The sequence below is a fragment of the Sorex fumeus genome, unplaced genomic scaffold (assembly GCF_029834395.1).
Source record: "Sorex fumeus unplaced genomic scaffold, SorFum_2.1 ptg000008l, whole genome shotgun sequence".
In the NCBI taxonomy this organism is placed as follows: domain Eukaryota; kingdom Metazoa; phylum Chordata; class Mammalia; order Eulipotyphla; family Soricidae; genus Sorex; species Sorex fumeus.
This window is the reverse complement of record NW_026606065.1, coordinates 79,650,199-79,668,518: the sequence shown is the minus strand read 5'-3', so window position 1 is coordinate 79,668,518 and position 18,320 is coordinate 79,650,199. Positions and strand designations below refer to the sequence as shown.

General features: G+C 38.8%; 1 protein-coding gene across 4 annotated transcripts in view; it reads right to left on the bottom strand.

The window, feature by feature from the left end:
- The window catches only part of LRCH1 (leucine rich repeats and calponin homology domain containing 1), a 219,602-nt gene that overhangs the window by 53,745 nt on the left and 147,537 nt on the right, over positions 1-18,320 (bottom strand). For all 4 annotated transcript variants that reach the window (XM_056109670.1, XM_056109672.1, XM_056109669.1 and 1 more), the window contains exons 5-9: positions 14,845-14,981; positions 13,891-14,018; positions 11,835-11,898; positions 6,819-6,924; positions 3,889-4,016 (exon numbers count right to left, since the gene is read on the bottom strand). In XM_056109670.1, coding sequence (XP_055965645.1) covers positions 3,889-4,016; positions 6,819-6,924; positions 11,835-11,898; positions 13,891-14,018; positions 14,845-14,981 — 563 coding nt within the window. The remainder of the gene's footprint in view (positions 1-3,888; positions 4,017-6,818; positions 6,925-11,834; positions 11,899-13,890; positions 14,019-14,844; positions 14,982-18,320) is intronic.

The following is an 18,320-nucleotide window of genomic DNA, read 5'->3' as shown; positions in this document are numbered from 1 at the left end:
CCCACCGTAGGAATGTTTACAGGTTTCTTCCACTTTGATCTCTGACACAGAGAAACACAGCTTTAACTCAGCTCGCAGCCAGAAAGGAAGCCACACCTGATGGGGGTACACTTCCCTGGCACGGAAGGAACTGAAGACAAAAGGCCTGTGTTCTGTGTCAAGGTTTCTATGCAGCTTTGACCAACTCGGGTCCAGTCACACCCGCAGGTGTGTTGCTGAGAAAAAAAGACTTCTGAGGAAGAGGAGTGAGGAAGGTTGGAAAAACTCAGGCACTTCCTCTGCTGATCATGTTTTAAAGCCCATGGAAATAACTAAACCACTGTCCAAGTGAGAGTGGGATGCATGGGCGACATCTGCCACTAGTGCCATGGTGCTCTCTTCTTGTTGGGTTTTAACTACAAGAGCCACGGGTATTTCCTTCTCACTTCCAGTTTCATAATAAAAAACACCCAAAAGCTCAAAACATCTATTTTTTTAAGTAGGATGCAAAGTTTGCATTATTATTCCAGGATTCCATTTTCATACAATTGCCTACTCGGCTTGCCTACTACTAAAATGTCTTTAAAACCCTCAAACCATAGCCAAGGTGCTTTTGAGGGCACCAGCACTGCCCTGAGGCACCTGGCAGGCATGTGGGGAGAGGTGTGGTACATTTGTGTTTCCCAGCCATGTACTTTCTCAGCAGAGATGGAATAAGATGAGATGTCTTCTTGTTGCAGCTCTTACAACTGTCCATGCCAGACAGTGTTTTGTGCCATTTGGTGCTTTTGAGGGGGATATGGCACTTCAAGTGGCCCTGAGCATGGTGCTAAAGGATTTTCTTGTGTTCCTAGGCACTAGAGTGTTAAGCGCCTTAGAGAGAAAACACATGTTAGATAAGCTTCCTCCTGGCTACTGGCTGAGTTCAAAGTTGAATCAACAATACTTATTAAATAGGGTGTTTTAAAACCTCAGAACACACAAAGCAAGGTTACAGGTTGACCAGTTGACAAAAATGTGTGATCAGAAGCTCATAAGAACTTTCTGTGTTGCTCTGAAAGCACGGGCTCAGTACTGGAGAGTTGAGTGGAAGCACGGGCTCAGTACTGGAGAGTTGAGCATTCGAGGTGACTTGCTAAGACAAAAATTTTCATGAATCATGAAAATCAACAGTGGTTACAAAAGCACAGGATTCCAATTCAGTTACAGGGATGTAAGAGAATTCTGTAAAATGCAAAACTCTTGGATACAGCAGGAATGAGTGACACAGTGCCCTGGCTGGCCGTCAAGCATATTCTCCGAGGGGTTTCTGTGGGGAGGCAGGTGGGTGGTGCAATATATCCCGGGTGGTGCTCAGCAGATCCAAGGGCCTCTCCTGATCATTCTCTTCCACTAGGGCTGTCTGTTCAGTGCACGGGTGAGTATGTGGTGCTTCCTGGGATGCTATAGTGCTGGGGATTCTTGGGGCCACCCTGGCAATGCTCCCGGATCACCCTCAGCCATACTCAGGGGAACATGTGGATCCAGAGATTGCACCAAGGTCATCTACATACGTCTACGTACATCTACCCCTGTACTATATTTGTGATCCTTTTTTTAAAGTGACAGAGCTGTGGGGTTGGAGTGACAGCACAGTGGGTAGGGCATTTGCCTTGCACCTGGCCGACCTGGGTTCAATACCCAGCATCCCATATGGTTCCCTGAGCACTGCCAGGAGTAATTTCTGAGTGCAGAGCCAGGTATGACCCAAAAAGAAAAAAAAGTGACAGAGCTGAAGCTAAAGTGGGCCCGATTTTCATTGTAGGAATTTTTAAAACTTCACTATTGGTATTATTACCATTCTTCTCTTGACTTTCCAAAAGAAGTTGCTTGCAGGAATAAGAGACCATTCTGGAGGTTTCTATGACTCTAATACTACTCCAAACCCTGCCATATCTACAAAGCACTTGGATTCCTGAAATCTCTATCTTGAGACATTGCTTTTTTGAAGCAATATGCTTTATTTCACTCATCTCTGTATAGTTTTTCCTTCAGCATTTGCATCGTTTTAACTCTTAAGATAAATTCTACATGAAAAAAAGACCAAAGGCTAATTTTCCACATTTTTGTGACAGTCTTATCCCAGAAATTATCGACAGGGGTCAAATCTGGGAAAGCCTCATGGGAAAGCTGAGAGTCATGTCCTTAGACTCATACTTTAAGGAACTGTTTGGTGGCAAAATATAAAGGGTACATACATGTAGGTGTACGTATGTGTGAGTGTGTGTTGCACTTGTGTGTGCATGAGTACGTACATGTGCATGTGAATTATCTTGGCATATATGTATGAACATGTGTGTATGCAAATATGTGTGAGTATGAACGTGTATGTGCATTTGTATGTAGCACACATGGGATCATACACAGAAAGGGTCACTAGGCCATTGGGATGGCAGGTGACTTTCAGTCATCAAAATTAAAATAATAAGACTCAAGTGATGTTATATAATGGAGATATAAATGAGGCAATTGTGTAAAATATTTAGAAATAAGAACTTAAAAAATAATCAATAATGTTTGTAATAATTTTAGTTGGTTTTCTACAAATGTACATTATATGTCAGGTGTAGCCTTAAGGGCATAAAGACCTCTTGAGTGTATCATGGATTTGTGTGGCATAAAATCCAGATTCCTGGTTTCTTAGAAGGTGATGCCCAGAGATGCCCATATAGAAGTCTGCTGTCACTGTCACTGTCCTCCCATTGTTCATCGATTTGCTCGAGCAGCTCCAATAACATTGTGAGACATGTTACTGTGTTTGGCATATCGAATATGTCACGGGGAGCTTGCCAGGTTTGCTGTGAGGGCGAGATACTCTCGGTACCTTGCCGGGCTCTCCAAGAGGGCCGGAGGAATCGAACTCGGGTCAGCCATGTTGGCTGAGTGCAAGGTAAACAGCTTACCCGCTGTGCTATCGCTCCAGCTCTCCAAATAAACAAATACATCACTTGATCACTTGGAGTCCTCTATAATAGTAAAATCTTCAGACAAGATGCATTAACAATTATGAGAGGCACATGCTTGATTTAACAGCGAATCCTGGAGCCTACCATCTCTCAAACCACAGCAAATCTGAATTTTAGCAAAAGAAGCACCCTTGTGAATCTTGGGTGCCATAACCTGAACAGAAACAACAGGGAGAAATATACCAGGCACCCCATCATGTCTCAAATGAAACCTCAAATTATCAGCTACAGAAAAGACCTGCTTTTTCTTTCTCCCTTTTGCTGCCACTGTGATAAAGGTTCACTTGAAAACTTAATGACTACAACCAACCTTTCAGCCTCTCAGTGCAACTGCAACACTTCAGAATAAAGGTGTTCTCAAAATGACCTTTCCAGAAAAGTAATTCGCTGTCAGACTTTACAGATATCCACAAAGGTGCCAGTGGAACCCAGTCCCTCACACATCTGACATGCCCTATGCTTGAGCCACATCCCTGGCCCCACTGCCCAACTTTAAAAGTAACCATTTTTCTCTTTAATCATGGCTATTCTTCCAATTAAAGCATTCGCCTGGGACACATGAAAAAATGTGAAATGCCATTTTGGCTTTTGCTCAATAGCAATGGTCACCCCGACACATATGTTAACATGCGGAATATACTGGGTAATGGGAAGGTTTTCTAAATTCAGAAGAAAATCACAGACTCCTGCAAAAAAAAAAAAGACAGGCATGCAAGGAAGGGACTGTTTCCACTGTTTCCAGCTATTAAAGAACTGATGTGCCAAACTTTGCAAGATGTTAGAAAGCTCTAAATGCAGATGTCAGTGTAAACACTTAATGTGATGGATTCATCACCTCGAACTCAAGTTCTAAGGCATCAAACAAACGAAAATGAATTTGAAAATCAGTTGATTTTCAACTTGCCTTTGTGTAGTTTATAAATTCTGAATGTAGAACATCTGCTCCGTGCACAAACTGGTTTCTTGCTTCTCCTGAGCTGTCACTGTTGCCCACAAGAGAAGGGTCTGGTTGAAATTCCTGATGAAATTCCCCTAATACAAAAATAACAGAGAAAGGCAGAAAGCATGATTTTATGAACAGATGAGCTAAGCACAGAGAGTATGTATTTCAGTAGCCTTTTTTACCATGCTAGGTGTATGAAAATACAAATTCTCTTTGTCTTAAACTGTGTGAAGGAAAGATGAAAAATCAAGGAGCAAAGAGCTAAAAAGTAAAAAAAAAAAAAGGAACCTCAGCTGAGTTTAAAAGTCAGAGTCTTTTGATCATTTAGTTCATTATAAAAAAAGAAATTAAAAAATTCCTTTTGTTTTTTTTTGGCGGGGGGCATCATCATCAGTGCCCAGGGGTTACTCCTGGCTCTGTGCTCAGGGATCACTCCTGGCAGGACTCAGGGGAGCAAGTGGGGTACTGGGGATTGAACTTGGTTCAGTCACATGCAAGTAAAACATCCTACCCGATGTACTATATCTCCAGTCCCCCTTTGTTATTTTTTAAGGAACAAAGAAACAAGTATAAAGAGGGCTTTTGTGCTCAGTGATGTGTAATAAGTAATCTTCAAACTCAAAATATAACAAATATCTACTGAGAAACTTCTAAATGGCAGGTAGTAACAATAATTTAAAAAAGTCTAACCTGGCTCTGGTAACTTATGTGAGGAAACAGCTCTGGTACTTATGTGAGGAAACAGGTTTTTTTTTGGGGGGGGGAGGTGGTCACATCCAGTGATGCTCAGGGTTCCTACTGGCTTTGCATTCAGGAATTAGTCCTGGCAATGTTCAGAGGACCATATGGGATGCTGGAGATCAAACCTGGGTTGGCTACATGTAAAGCAAATGCCTTACTCACTGTACTATCACTCTCTCCCCGAAAGAGTTTCAAGGAAGCATGTGAGAAGGAATTAGGACAAGAAGCTCAAATCATAACAACACAAGACATAACTATAATAACGTCCACCGTGAGGGAAATACATTCTCAGAATATATCCAACAAGAGATCATTCTGGAGTTAAGTGTGAGAGATATACTGCACAGATAGAAAGCAATACTGCACAGATTTCTCCTCGCAATAGCAACAGATCACTAGACAGAAAAGGAGCAACAGAGTCACTTTAAGAACTCTAGTCAGCAAAATATTCACTTCTAAGACAGGCAGATAGGAAGTGGGTGGAACTTACTGGCAATGAGTCAAGCAATTCTTTTGAAAGAACATGCCTAAACATTACATTCTATTTTACATAATTTACAAATCTTATGTCAAGAACCTGGAAGTCATGTTTTTGCAGAGTCTCCTATTTAATTTTTTTCTTTTAAAAAATTTATTATAATGTAGAAAAAAAGGCAAAATTGTTGATACAATATTAGAACTAAAATAATTACATAACAAAGCTGCAATATTAAAATAGATACAAATCAATATATGTAAAAATTATTATATCTCATTGTCGAGTTAAGTGCTTGTCTAAGAATTTATTAAGGTCTTTGTTGCTTTAAGAGGTGTTACATAGCCATGTATGCGGCTGCGTGGTACAGTTGAATTTTTTTTACAAAGTAAAGCTGTAATTATAATCTGATAAAACATGAATGCTACGCTTATATGCTAAGCTTCAAAACCTAAACAAAAAGAAGTGAGAAATATTTGCATTGGTTTAAATGGCTCAACCATCACTAACAAGAATTAAAAAAATTATTAGCTATTCTTTCATCTGAATCTAGTTCTACACTATTTGTATAACATGAAACAACAATCCATAAATCATCAAACATTAAATTTTACTATTTTCTTTAAAGTTATAGAAAAAAAAACAGAAAGCCAAAAGTGCTATCAAAATGCAAATAAAACCTTTTAATCAAAACATGAAATGTTTTACATGAATTTCCAACATATTCAAGACAGGATGCACTTAGTGATCGTTTGGTGGTTATTAAAGAACCAGAAAGTTAATTTTACAGTGGCAGAAAATCCTTAAATTTACTTAATCATTTTATATATAGATAAGGAAATTCACTCGTCCTTATTCAACTGACTTGCCAACTGGCTTGTCCAACATCAACTAGGTCTCTGGACAAACATTTCCACTACAGCCCCTGTCCTGGCCATGGAACCAAGTCTAGCTTATGTGTGAAGAGTCAGAGAACCAGATCATGTGCAACCTCATGCTCTTCCTCTTTGGGCTTAAGACAGATAGACTTGGGAGCCTTGAAAGTCTTGTGTTTAAAATGGAGGCACTTGGGGCCAGAGAGATAGTACAGAGGTTAAGGTGCTTACCATGCATGTTCAACTCCAGGTTCAATTCCTGACACTCCATACGATTCCTGGAGCCCCACCAGGAATAATCCCTGAGCACAGAACCAGGAATAAGCCCTATGAACAGCTGGTGTGGCTCACCCCACTCCCAGAAATACAATAATTGCATAAAAAAATTAAACTGTCTTGGGACCTTGAATCAATGCTTCAAGGTGAATGACGAGTCAATAACTCTGGGAATTTTATGTATTATTTTCACCCAGAGTTTTCCTTATCAGTATTTTCTGTCCAAGAATACATTTGCACAATCTTGGATAAATCCTGAAAATTAGATCAGCTCTACTACTTCCTAGCAGTGTGAACCATAGGCAAATTCTCTAAGCCTTGGTTCCCTCAAGTATAAAATGACAATGATTGGACTACCTTTCTCAGAGCTTTGGACTTCAAATGAGATTGCCTTCCCATAGTAGCATAGTGTCTGATGTGTGAGGAATGCTGCATTAAGTATGAAGCACTATCATTCTATATCTGTGTTTATATCCAACACAGCCTTGGGAACAAGCCCTTTCTCCCCATCTTCACTGACTGACCTTTAGGTGGGCTGAGAAGATGGCATGAGTCCTCTTTGACGCTCTGCTCTTCTTCCATGATATTGGACATTGGCACATTCAGGCTGACAGTGTCTTCATCAGAAGGCTGAAAAGAAACAGGCCGTCAATTTATTCAAAAGAGAAATGTAATCAGTGAAGATAAAGAGATGCTACGTGATTTAAAACAAAAGAAAAAACAACCTCACAGTATTGAGTAAAGGCCAAGTATACCTTTATAACCTCAAACAGCGGCAGAGCTCATCCATGATATTTAACAGTAGCTGCTCATGGAGTGGGGGTAGGGCCAAAGAAAGAGGTTTCTAGCAGTCCGGCAAAGTTCTGTTTCTTGAACTGGGCTCTGGTTACATGATGTGCTTCCTTAGTGAAAACTGATCTAGATTCGACTCATGTACTTTCTATACAGTCAGTGCATGTATAAAACCAGCCCCCAGTTTTACTGAGATATAACTGACACAGAAGACTGCATTAAAAGGCATATGACATATTATCACAATGAGCTTAGATCATATTTCAAACCTTAAAAAATTATTTTTTTCACCTCAGGAGAACTTTTAAGATCTCTTTTAGCAACTTTCGAATATATATATATATATATCGCAATATTTTTATCTACAGTTAGCAGAAGTAAGTTACCCAGGACTAATTTATCTTTGAAACAGAAATTTATTCCTTCTGATGGTCTCCACCCCACACAAACTTCTGAAAACCACTAATGTGTTCTGTTTCTATGTTTATTATTATCTCTTAGATATCACATACAAGCATTCACTTTGCAAAAATTCATCCAGTTAACACTCATGTGCTCTTCTGTGCATGTGTTTTGGGTTGACATTCTCTTGGGTACCTGGTTCCCAGAGCACTAAAAAGGACAATGTAGACTGGAGAGAGAAAGTACATGGCTGAAAGTGCATTCTCTGAGGCACCTAACCCTGATGATGCCTGGCACCACATGGACCCCCAGCACTGCAAGGTGTGGGCAAGGAGGCCCCGGAGCACTATTGGGGTGCCCAGCCCTTGGTGCTCACCACAGAGCTGGGGTAGCACCTCCTCCTTGGGTCTTTGCATTGAACCACCAGGTCTGGTTGGCTGGTCCTGGGGCTCCATTAGAAAAAAAAAAAACAGAAAAGAGAGAGCAAGGAAAGAAGGGAGGAAGGAAGGGAGGGAGGGAGGGAGGGAGGGAGGAAGGGAGGGAGAAAGGGAAGAAAAGAGGGAGGGAGACAGACTGGGTCAAACACTACTGTGTATTTCCTTGAAGTCTAATCAACAGTCTGCATCAAAATGGCATGAGATTTTACGAGATTTTACACAGATTGCCACAAAAAGCCAGGAGTCAACTCTGAGGTGTTATTTATTTATAGTGTGTCTTATATACAACATTAAGCTTTGGTTTATTTCCCTACTTTAGGCTGAAGAAGTGGCATTAAATATGTAGCAGTGCTAAATGACTATGATACTTGACAGGAACATGTGTGCTGTGTCAGTACAGGAATAAAGGTTTCTTTCAGTCATCAAGGTTGGCTCTCTCTGTGGGTCTTGTTTCCTTGCTGATGAAGTTTATGCAGATAATCTATAATTCTGCCACAAATAAAATATGGAGGCTCCTTTATTTCCTGTGCCTCCATCTTGGTGCTGCAATTTACTGAACAGCTTTCCAGATGACAGGGATTAGGAACCTCCACAGAACACATTTGTTTATTTTTGGATATGTGCCAAATTGTTTAGACACTGGCCGAAAACAAATGTGCATTTCATTCATTAAAGAGGTTCACTGATATCCTGATTTTTCTCCTCGTTTCTCTTAAGGAAAATACTATAAACTTCTTAGTGGCTAATTCTAAGTTAATCGGACAATGGTAACAGCCAAAGAAAGGGAATGTGGTGTGATTCTTGAACCCCTTAATGAGGTATGTATGGGGAATAAGATCCACTGGTCACAGATGAAAACAAGTTTGCCAGACAAAGTGAAACAGAGCTACATGGGATCATCCAGAATCTTCACCAGACTACAAATAATTTCCAGCTTCTTCTTAGGCATGAGTCTGTAATGTGAGGCAAGAGAAACCTAACAAATATTTGTGTATTTTATTCTGCTGAATACATCCTTTCTATAAACCTTCTTCCTTCTATCCGCCTCTTTTCTTAAAACTTAGCAAAATTTCAAAGATATGCATCTAGTTTAAAGAAAGAGAACAGACCCATGGCTTCTTTTTAGTAAATTAGCACCTACTTATACTCAGTGAGAACAAAAGGATAATGAAGTTCTTTGTGTAATGCTTTATTAATGAACTTAATTATCTCTAGAAGACAGATAAAGAATCAAGCAAAGCCTGTTTTAATTCAATAATAATAATAAAAGCTTGGAGTGAGAAATAAAGGGACATTTCAGAGTACTAAAGAGTTTTAATATAACTAAGGGAGATGAATTAAATACAAGTTATATAAAACAATGTGTTAATTATTATTTCCCACAGGAAAGCATAGTTAACTATTCGTGTAGCATCATGAGAGTATTTTTATTAAAATGAAATAGACTTAAAAAAATAGTTGTGTCTAACTCATGTTTGCTTTTTGTTGATGTTGTTATTAGTCTGCTAATTTTGGGGGTTGGATTCTTTTTGCAGGGCCTTGGAGCCACCCCTGGAAGTCCTCAGAACACACTCCTGGCTGTGAGCTCAGAGATTACTCCTGGTAGGGTTCAACTGTACCAGAAATTAAACCCCAGTCAATCATATACAAGGCAAGCTGTTTAAACCCTGTACTAACTGTCTGGCCATGTTCCTTTGAAAAACTTCTGTATTAGATTTTTAAATAGCCTGTTTTAAACACCCCGCTTTCTAAGGTATTTTGTGCAAAATAAATTCAAATATCTCAGCTACATATTAAGACTCAGAGAGCTAAAGCAAACTGGGAAAAGATAATATTTTCTTGAATCACACAGCATAAAAATGTGGATTCTTTATATGGGATGGTTGACCTATAAATTACAACTTAGGAGTAACATAATGTTTTAAACTACAAAAACTTCAGAAAGTTCCCTCATAAACAAAGTATCTGATGTTATATTTTTCATTAGTCACTATCTTTTCTGGCTCTATGAAGAAGTCCTATTTTAGAGAGACTCACAAAGAAATCTCAGAAGAGATCAACAAGCTGCAGAGATACACCTAGATACTGTACCCGGCTTAATCTCATATCAGAGCACCCTGGAGAGGGTGGGTGAGTCCCACCAATGGCTAAACAGAGCCCCGGCAGCCAAAAACCTCCAGAACTCAATTGTCATCATGCTCACAGTCAATGTCCACAGGCTCAGATAAGTCTCATCCATGAATATATCTGCTGAAAAACTCAGGTATGCGGGGTTTGTGACTGAAATCTCCAGGCTCTCAAGGAGTCTGGGATCCGTGACCTCCCCTCATCTCCCTGTTCTTTTGGAAACCTGGCAGTCACGATGTCCATGAACTGTCCCTGTTGCCATAAAAACTCATTAACCTGTCATGATACGGAGATTCACAAAGAAATCTCAGAAGTTTTAGCAATATAGATATTTAGCATCTCTATGTTAAGCAATCGAGAGATGCCTCAGACCCCAAAGGCACCACCCAGTTAAAACTTTAACTCCAGCTATATCACCTTATTTAAAATTTTAGAATTCCAAACGTGCCTGGCCACATTTGTGACCATGGGACAAATGGTCTATACCACTGGTGTATCCGGAATAGCACAATACATTGGATATGATTCAAAGTAGAAGGCAACAAATTTTGATTAAAAGATATTAGTTCACAAGGGTCAACCTGTAACAACACATTGCTCGATTTGCTCGAGCGGGCCCAGTAACGTCTCCATTGGAGACTTTGTTGTTACTGTGTCTGGCATATCGAATATGTCACGGGGAGCTTACCAGGCTCTGCCGTGCGGACGAGATACTCTCGGTAGCTTGCTGGTCTCTCCGAGAGGGGCAGAGGAATCGAACTCGGGTCGGCCATGTTGGCTGCGTGCAAGGCAAACGCCCTACCACTGTGCTGTCGCTCCAGCCCAACAACACATTAGTAATCTTTTATACAAGGGCTTTAAGGCTCCAGGGTGAGATACAACAATCTTCATACACTATCTTTTAATGAAAGCTTTTTTATCATTTTTAGCAAATTATTCATAACAAGCAATACAAAATAAATTATTTAGGGTCCCTGCTACTGAGGCAGGCTTGAGTAATGGTTGGGAAAATTTAAAAAAATGGTGGTGGGAAGGTGTAATGGTGGTGGGCCTGGCGTTGGTGTAGTGAATATAAAAGATTATTGTGGTCAACTTTATAAAAATAAAGTAAAATTTAAAAAAAGAAGTCCTGTTTTATTGATATATTAGTAAAAGAAGTGGGGGAAACCAATATATTGTTATTTGCAATAATAAGTTTATTTACAACCACTTTATAAAGCTCTCATCTGTGAGGTCTCTTGGCTCACAAAAAAACAATTTTTTGTCCAATTATCTGAAAAAGTACACAATCTCAGAGTTTTAGGTAAACAAACATTGCTACTAAAATTATGACTACACATAAACATATTTCCTGTGGCTAAACCACTCACATGCAATGTACATTTTATTCACGAACATTTATGCATGCTTGTAAAAACTTCTTCCTAAATTACTGTCACTATAAACAAACATTTCAAAAAAATTCTTCCTGAGTACTGCATACCACTTAGCCATTTCATAAAGTTTATTAAGCATACAAGAATGTTGCAGATAATGTGGAGGACACAGTAAGAGAGGAAGGAGATAAGGTCCCTACTTAAGAGACATTTACAAATATTTAAGATATAGAAAAAACAACAATTAGTATTTATATACTACTTAGAAATTTTTCAAATTGCTTAGAGAAACACTATTACATATTTTCATGATGTGAAACAGTCCTTTACCAGAAAGGAGGTTAATGAATGCAGACAGATACATCTCGCTTCACAGAAGGGAAAAAATTCTGAGTATGAACTTTACCTCTGTGGCAGATAATCGCTTATCACCATTATCACTTCCAACTCCTGAATCTGAATCCTTCTTGCTGGGATGTCGATATTGAGTTGATTTAGAAAAAATAAAAATCACAAAGTTCACAAGGCAAGTCATTAAAGATTCAAATAACAGGCTTGCTATATACAAAGTACTATTATTGCCACATGGCAACAAATCAGCCCATGTTAAATGATTTTAAGAGGCGAAGCGAGTCTAATGAAAATCAGATGTGTGTGCAGTCTAAACAGAGAACAGGATAAATTCTTTGTGTTTGGGGGTAACGGGTTAACACTATGAGTAGACTTTCTGTTTTTCTTTTTTAATAATTAACATGTTCCTAATTTTATTCATTCTAGTCTATGAAAGCAAACAAAAACAATCCAAAAGCTTTATACCTCTTACATTCTAAGTGGCTTTTAAAATTTCTTATGTAGTTTTTTAAATAATTCTATAAACTGTTATCCAATAGCATGACAAATGTTTATGAAAATAACATATATATTAAGCATTATGATGCTTAATATAATATAATGCTTAATATATATGTTATTCTCATAAACATTTGTCATGCTATTGGATAACAGTTATATGTATCATATCATATGTGTGTGTGTGTGTGTACATATAAATATATCGTAAGGGAAGACTGAGGTTTGTAGACACCACAGTTGCAGCATTAGTAAAAGTTGAGGAACGATTTCTGCAGTGAGGATTTCTCAGGAACAAATGGTTTCTAAAAACTTTGTTCTCTGAAAACTCAAGGCCAGATTTATGCCAATAAAGGCCAACAACATGTGAAAGGATGCTAACACTTCCACTCAAAACAGGAAATAGAAAAAATTATGCCCAATCTATTTTTTTTTTGCTTTTTGTTTTGTTTTGTTTTGGGGGCACACCCAGAAGTGCTCAGGGTTTACTCCTAGCTCTGTTGTACTCAGGGATCACTCCTGGCAAGCTAAGGGGAATGCATGGAGATTGAACTTTGGGCCTGCCACGTGCAAAGAAATGCCATACCCAATGTATTATTGGTCTAGTGCTGTATATTATATTTTAAAAAGAATTTTAAAAATTATATCCATGGCCAGGGAAAACAGGGGCTAAGAGGACTGGTCAACAGTTGGAACTAACTACAAGTGTGTGTGGGGCTAAGGGTAGGTAAGATAGAGAAGAGACCAGGATGACAATAATAGCTTGGAATGATCCCACTGGGGGGGGGGGGCAAGGAGGAGGAGGAGGAGGGGGAGGAGGAGAAGGAGAAGGAGGAGGAGGGGGGGGAAGAGAAGGAGAAGGAGGAGGAGGAGGAGGGGGAGGGGGAGAAGGAGGAGGGGGAGGGGGAGGAGGAGAAGGAGGAGGGGGAGGGGGAGGAGGAGAGGGAAGAGGGGGAGGAGGGGGAGGAGGAGGAGGAGGAGGGGGAGGAGAGGGAGGAGGGAGCCTGTAATACAGGCAGGCAGCAGGTAGGGGTTGGGGGTGATAGGAGGAAACCTGGGGACTCTGGTGCTGGGAAATGTACACTGGTGGAAGGATGGATGCTGGAATACTGTATGACTGAAATCCAATCATTAACAACTTTGTAAGGGTCCATCTCACAGTGATTCAATAAAAAAGTTAAAAAAATAAAATAAAATTTAAGCCTGGAGCTTTTCTTATAAATACTACAAAAGTATCAGTCATCAAAAATATATCTGAGCTTGATATGGCAATTTTAACTGAGAAGTAAAAAACACTTATCTTTGTATTATAGTGCTCACTCACAAAGATATGTGTGTGCGTATACATATATATATGTATATATGCATGTAAACATGAATGCAGAGCATTCAAGAAGGATGGAATGTTGATTAGATGGTAGATAAAATCTGAAAGATGCCAAAATACTGTCAATAGAATCAATTTTCTTTCCATTCCCAAAGTTGCTGAAATTAGGCTCTGTAATTCTGTATAGGTTATATGAAGCAAAGGGACTTAGAGAGTTATTTCCCTGGAATACCTTGCCCTAAGTAGATTCTAGACAGGGGGTTTCAGAGTCAGTATTTATAGTTACCTGTCTTCCACATGCTGATGTAGGTGTGGCCTCTCCATCGTATGGAGGTATAGGGAGTCAGTTGTTTTAATCTGGCATGCTTGGATGCTCAGATACTTGAATATGTGCACTTTTCCCTTTGTGCAAATCTATGGAGAAAGGGAAAGTCTGTATATATATTCTATATTTTCTTTTAATAGCAGAAAGTTTAATTTTTATATATGTGACTACACATTTTAATTTCTGAATTAATATCTGAAGTAACTAACACTCTAATGATACACATAAAATTTGGCCTCTCTAAAATAGAGAAGGATTTAGACCATCTTTTTCTCCAAATTTCATTTTAAATACAAAAGCATATGCAAGAAATGTCTGGTTTTTCTTGCAAAGGACAATGAACTTCTAACAAAAAGTGTTTTAAGTATAATTCTAAAAGTATAGAAGTCAGGTAGATTATCTAGCATGTTCCAACCTTAAGAATATATATACATATGTACATATATATACATACATAGACATATATACATACGCTCCCATTTTGTTATATTAAATTATATAAACTTGAATCTTGTCCTTAAAGAACCAATATTCTTATTTCAAAATGTTTAAATCCCATTTTACAGCTAACATTCAAGACTAATGATTCTACTATTCCTTTTGTAAGGCATATGCTACAGTTTCAAATGCCTAAGAATAATAACATAATCAAACACCTAATTCTGGGATTATATGCTCACTCAGAACAGTGAGTCAAATGTTGGCCAATAAACTCTATGGAGCCGGATACAATGTACTTTCCACAGTTTTCCCCTCAAGGTTTTATCTTTTCATAGACTATGACAATATATGATCCTGCCTAATACAATATTAATTCCACAGAATACCAGAAATAAAACACTGTTGGGCAAGAGTTGTCTGAATGCTTTTAATAGTATATCCTCGAGGGTAATAGTTCTACCTGAGACCACTCACCTGTGCTGGGGGGGACTGCAGAGGGTTATTCTCCAGTAGTAATACTTGCAGCTGCTTCATCTCCCTAAAGCAAATGGGAATTACCAGCACTTTGTTGCAAGAAAAGTCAAACTTGACCAAGGGAAGATCTACTAATTCTAGAAGAAAAATAAGAAAGAAGAAACAAACTCAGAAATCAACAAGAGTCAATGGACAAGCATTCAAAAGAATATATGCTCATCAAGAGAAATGAACAAAAGGAAGTTAAAGAGTTTGAAATATATGTGCATATTTATATATGCAGTGTCCATATGCAATCGATTAAAAAGGGGGTTACTGTCTCACTGTAAGCCAAATAATTCTATTTTTTAATTAAAAATTATCAAAACAGATCCCAATCATTTAGTTGTGATAAGACCTAGAAACACTTGACACTGAAAACATTAATAGTATTCATTGTTTACAAAGGTTTTCTTTCCCCCCAATAAAACAATCAAAAAGCCACATTACACAGGGTACATTTATATTTTAACTTCAAAATACTTTCAAGAAGCATCTCTTGACTTATAACTAATACACTAATTACAAAGTGTCTTTATCTAATCAATGCATCTAGGCATCATCTCAGAAAGAGTCAACAGAATATGCCCGTGATTTTCTAACTCCATTTTTCTTTTGTTGTGTGCCACATATGCTCAGGGGCTGCTCCCGGCTCTACACACAGGCATCACTGCTAGTGGTGCCCAGGTGACCACATGCGATGACGGGAATTGAACCCTGGTCAACAATGTGCAAGGCAAGTGCCTTACCAGCTATACTATCTACCCAATCGCTCCAAGTCTATTTAAAAACATTAATGCTATCTTATTAAAGAGTTTTGAAATGAACCCTGTGATCCTGCTGGGATGCAGATTTATTCTTCTGCTTTAAAAATCTTTTCTGTAGCTCTACAAACAAGAACATTATATTTAGCTTAAAATCCCCACCCCGTGGCATAGTAAACACTGAGTTATTTCAAGTATTTCAATAGACAACAGCAGCTGATAGGAAGGAGGGCAAATACATTGCACAGAGCAAAGAGGCCAGGCCTAACGTGTGGGGTGACACAGGGCAAGTAAGTGACTACTGCCTAAATGTCAGGGAGCACTGAGGACTCATTTTAGAAGGGCCTCTTCACTTGTGTTTGGGACATGCTAAGGGTAAAACATACTAGTTTAAAGCACAAGGGGGTCCTACCTAGAGGAAGACAAGATTGGCATAAAAAACGACCCCTTGGCAGTGGCCTAATTAAATGAGAGTCACCCCCCTCTCCCTACGTGCTGCTTTACTCCACCTGCCTCTTCACCCTCCAAGTCACACCCAGCAAGTCTTTATCAGAAGCCAGGTTCCTTCTCTAAATTCAGCTTGCTCTGGGCTTATCAGGGACTTTCCTTCTTTCAGAACTCAGGGAAGTGCTTTATTTATAAAGTAAGAAGTAAATTATTACAATGGAGGCAGAGGAGCGGGCCCCCAGTTCAGTTCCCCGATAGAGACTGTGCAAAAGAAATCAAGAAAATTGGGTGCATTTTAAATCACCCCAATCCAGTTCTACCTCCACCCTACCCCAGAATCAGGATAAGTGACCTCCCTCTGGCCACTTCAGCCTGCAGGTGGCCGGGATGAAGAGGCTTTGAGCAGCAGGAAGGGTAAGAGGGAGTGAGAGAGCAGACAGAGCTACGTAGACTTGGAGGTCAACAGGGAATCCAGACACTCCTGAAGAAAAGAGAAGTAAGACAGTCCCTTTTTCACTCGCAGTCTGTTTCAAAAATAGGTGTAAGAACTGGAGGAACTATAAAGCAGAGGACTAGCTTCTTGGAGTAAACCCTGAGGATCCCTGAGAATAATACTTTGTCTCTGAGCTGGTTAAGTTGATTTGCAAAATTTAAGTTGACTGATTTGATGACAATATCCAAACTGGGTTCTGAGTATCTGGCAGCTCTTTGCCAGATAAAAGAAAGGCTTTTAAAGACAGACTAGGGTGTAAGTTCCTGGAAACGGAAAGAGAGGAAGGAGGCAAAAATGCAGGTCTGTGGAGAAAAGCATGGCTTCCATAATGACAGTGCCTATCATGTTCCCTTGGAACACAATGACCATCCTTAAGTTCATTTTTAGAAAATTAGAAATTGACAGTTTCAGAGCTAGAAAATGGAACTGAAAACGATAACTTCTGCCCAGGAGAGATCAAAAAAAAACAAAGCAGAAGGGAAAGAGAAATAGAAAAGAATGCATCCCTCCCTTATCTCAACTCTTTCACCCCCTTTTCAAAAACATACACACACACACACACTCTCTCTCTCTCTTTCTCTCATACACAAACATACACAACACACACACACACACACACACGAAGACGGGACAATGAATGGCTACTTAAATCTACTATATATTCTAGTCTTAGAAAAAACAAAATATGGTCTACTTATGCAGTAGTTGCAGTAAAAGGCAAAAGGGCAAAAGCACCACAAAACCGATACAGGCTATTACTAAGGGCCACAAACTGCTCCTTCCTCCTCAAATTAAAAGCATATGAGGAGAGGTGCTCAGGAAGGCCAAACAAGCAAGTCAATAGGGAGTTTTTTTTAACTCAAAGCCTGAGAACATTATCAATGTGCTTTTGTTAATGGTGTTGGGGGGGGGGGGGGGGGAGAGGAAACTTGATATTCAGGAAATTATTTAGAAAGAAAAAAATACACTTAACTTGTAACTTTGAGTGTATTTTAAAATATTTAAACTGAGAAAACATAATTATGGAACATACAGAAATTGTAGCTGGTCTTCCTAGGGAAAGGAATGCTTTTAAGGAAAGAGAATAAAGTGTGATGAGAGAAACGAAAAGACTAGATTTCAGCAGATGCATTTCTTTCTATACACTTCTAAACTATTACCAGCAACTGTAAAATGATTTATGTGAAATTTTCCCTTGGAAAATGAGGGTCCAATTATTTGTGATTATATTTTAATGATTAAAAGGAGAGCTTAAATCTAATAAAAATTTCTTTAACGTTATTAAAGGTTACATGAAAGGTTACAAATTTCCTGAGTGTGTTCCCTTTGTATTTGCTGAAAAAAAAAAAACTTATACATTAAAAAAAAGTGGGAATACACATGAAAGAAGAAAAACTCAAGAATTTTTATACCAAGTCATTTAAAAATAAAGCATGACTTTTTAGTGCTGAAAGTGTTATTAATTCTTTACTTTAAAATGTTAATCAGCACAATAAGGCAAAGATAGCAGGCAGGCACTTGCATCTCCTTTCCATAAAGCATATCACATTTACAGAGCTCTTATCCTTTCATGAGCCCCATTTACTTTTTGTTCTTATTTTTTTGCCTTTAACAATGATGCATTTTTTTAAGCAGTAGGTACAGGCACATAATAATAGGCACATAATAAACAGGCACATAGTAATAGAAAATCAGACAGGTCTCAAGTATCTCTTAATAGATATTTAATATCT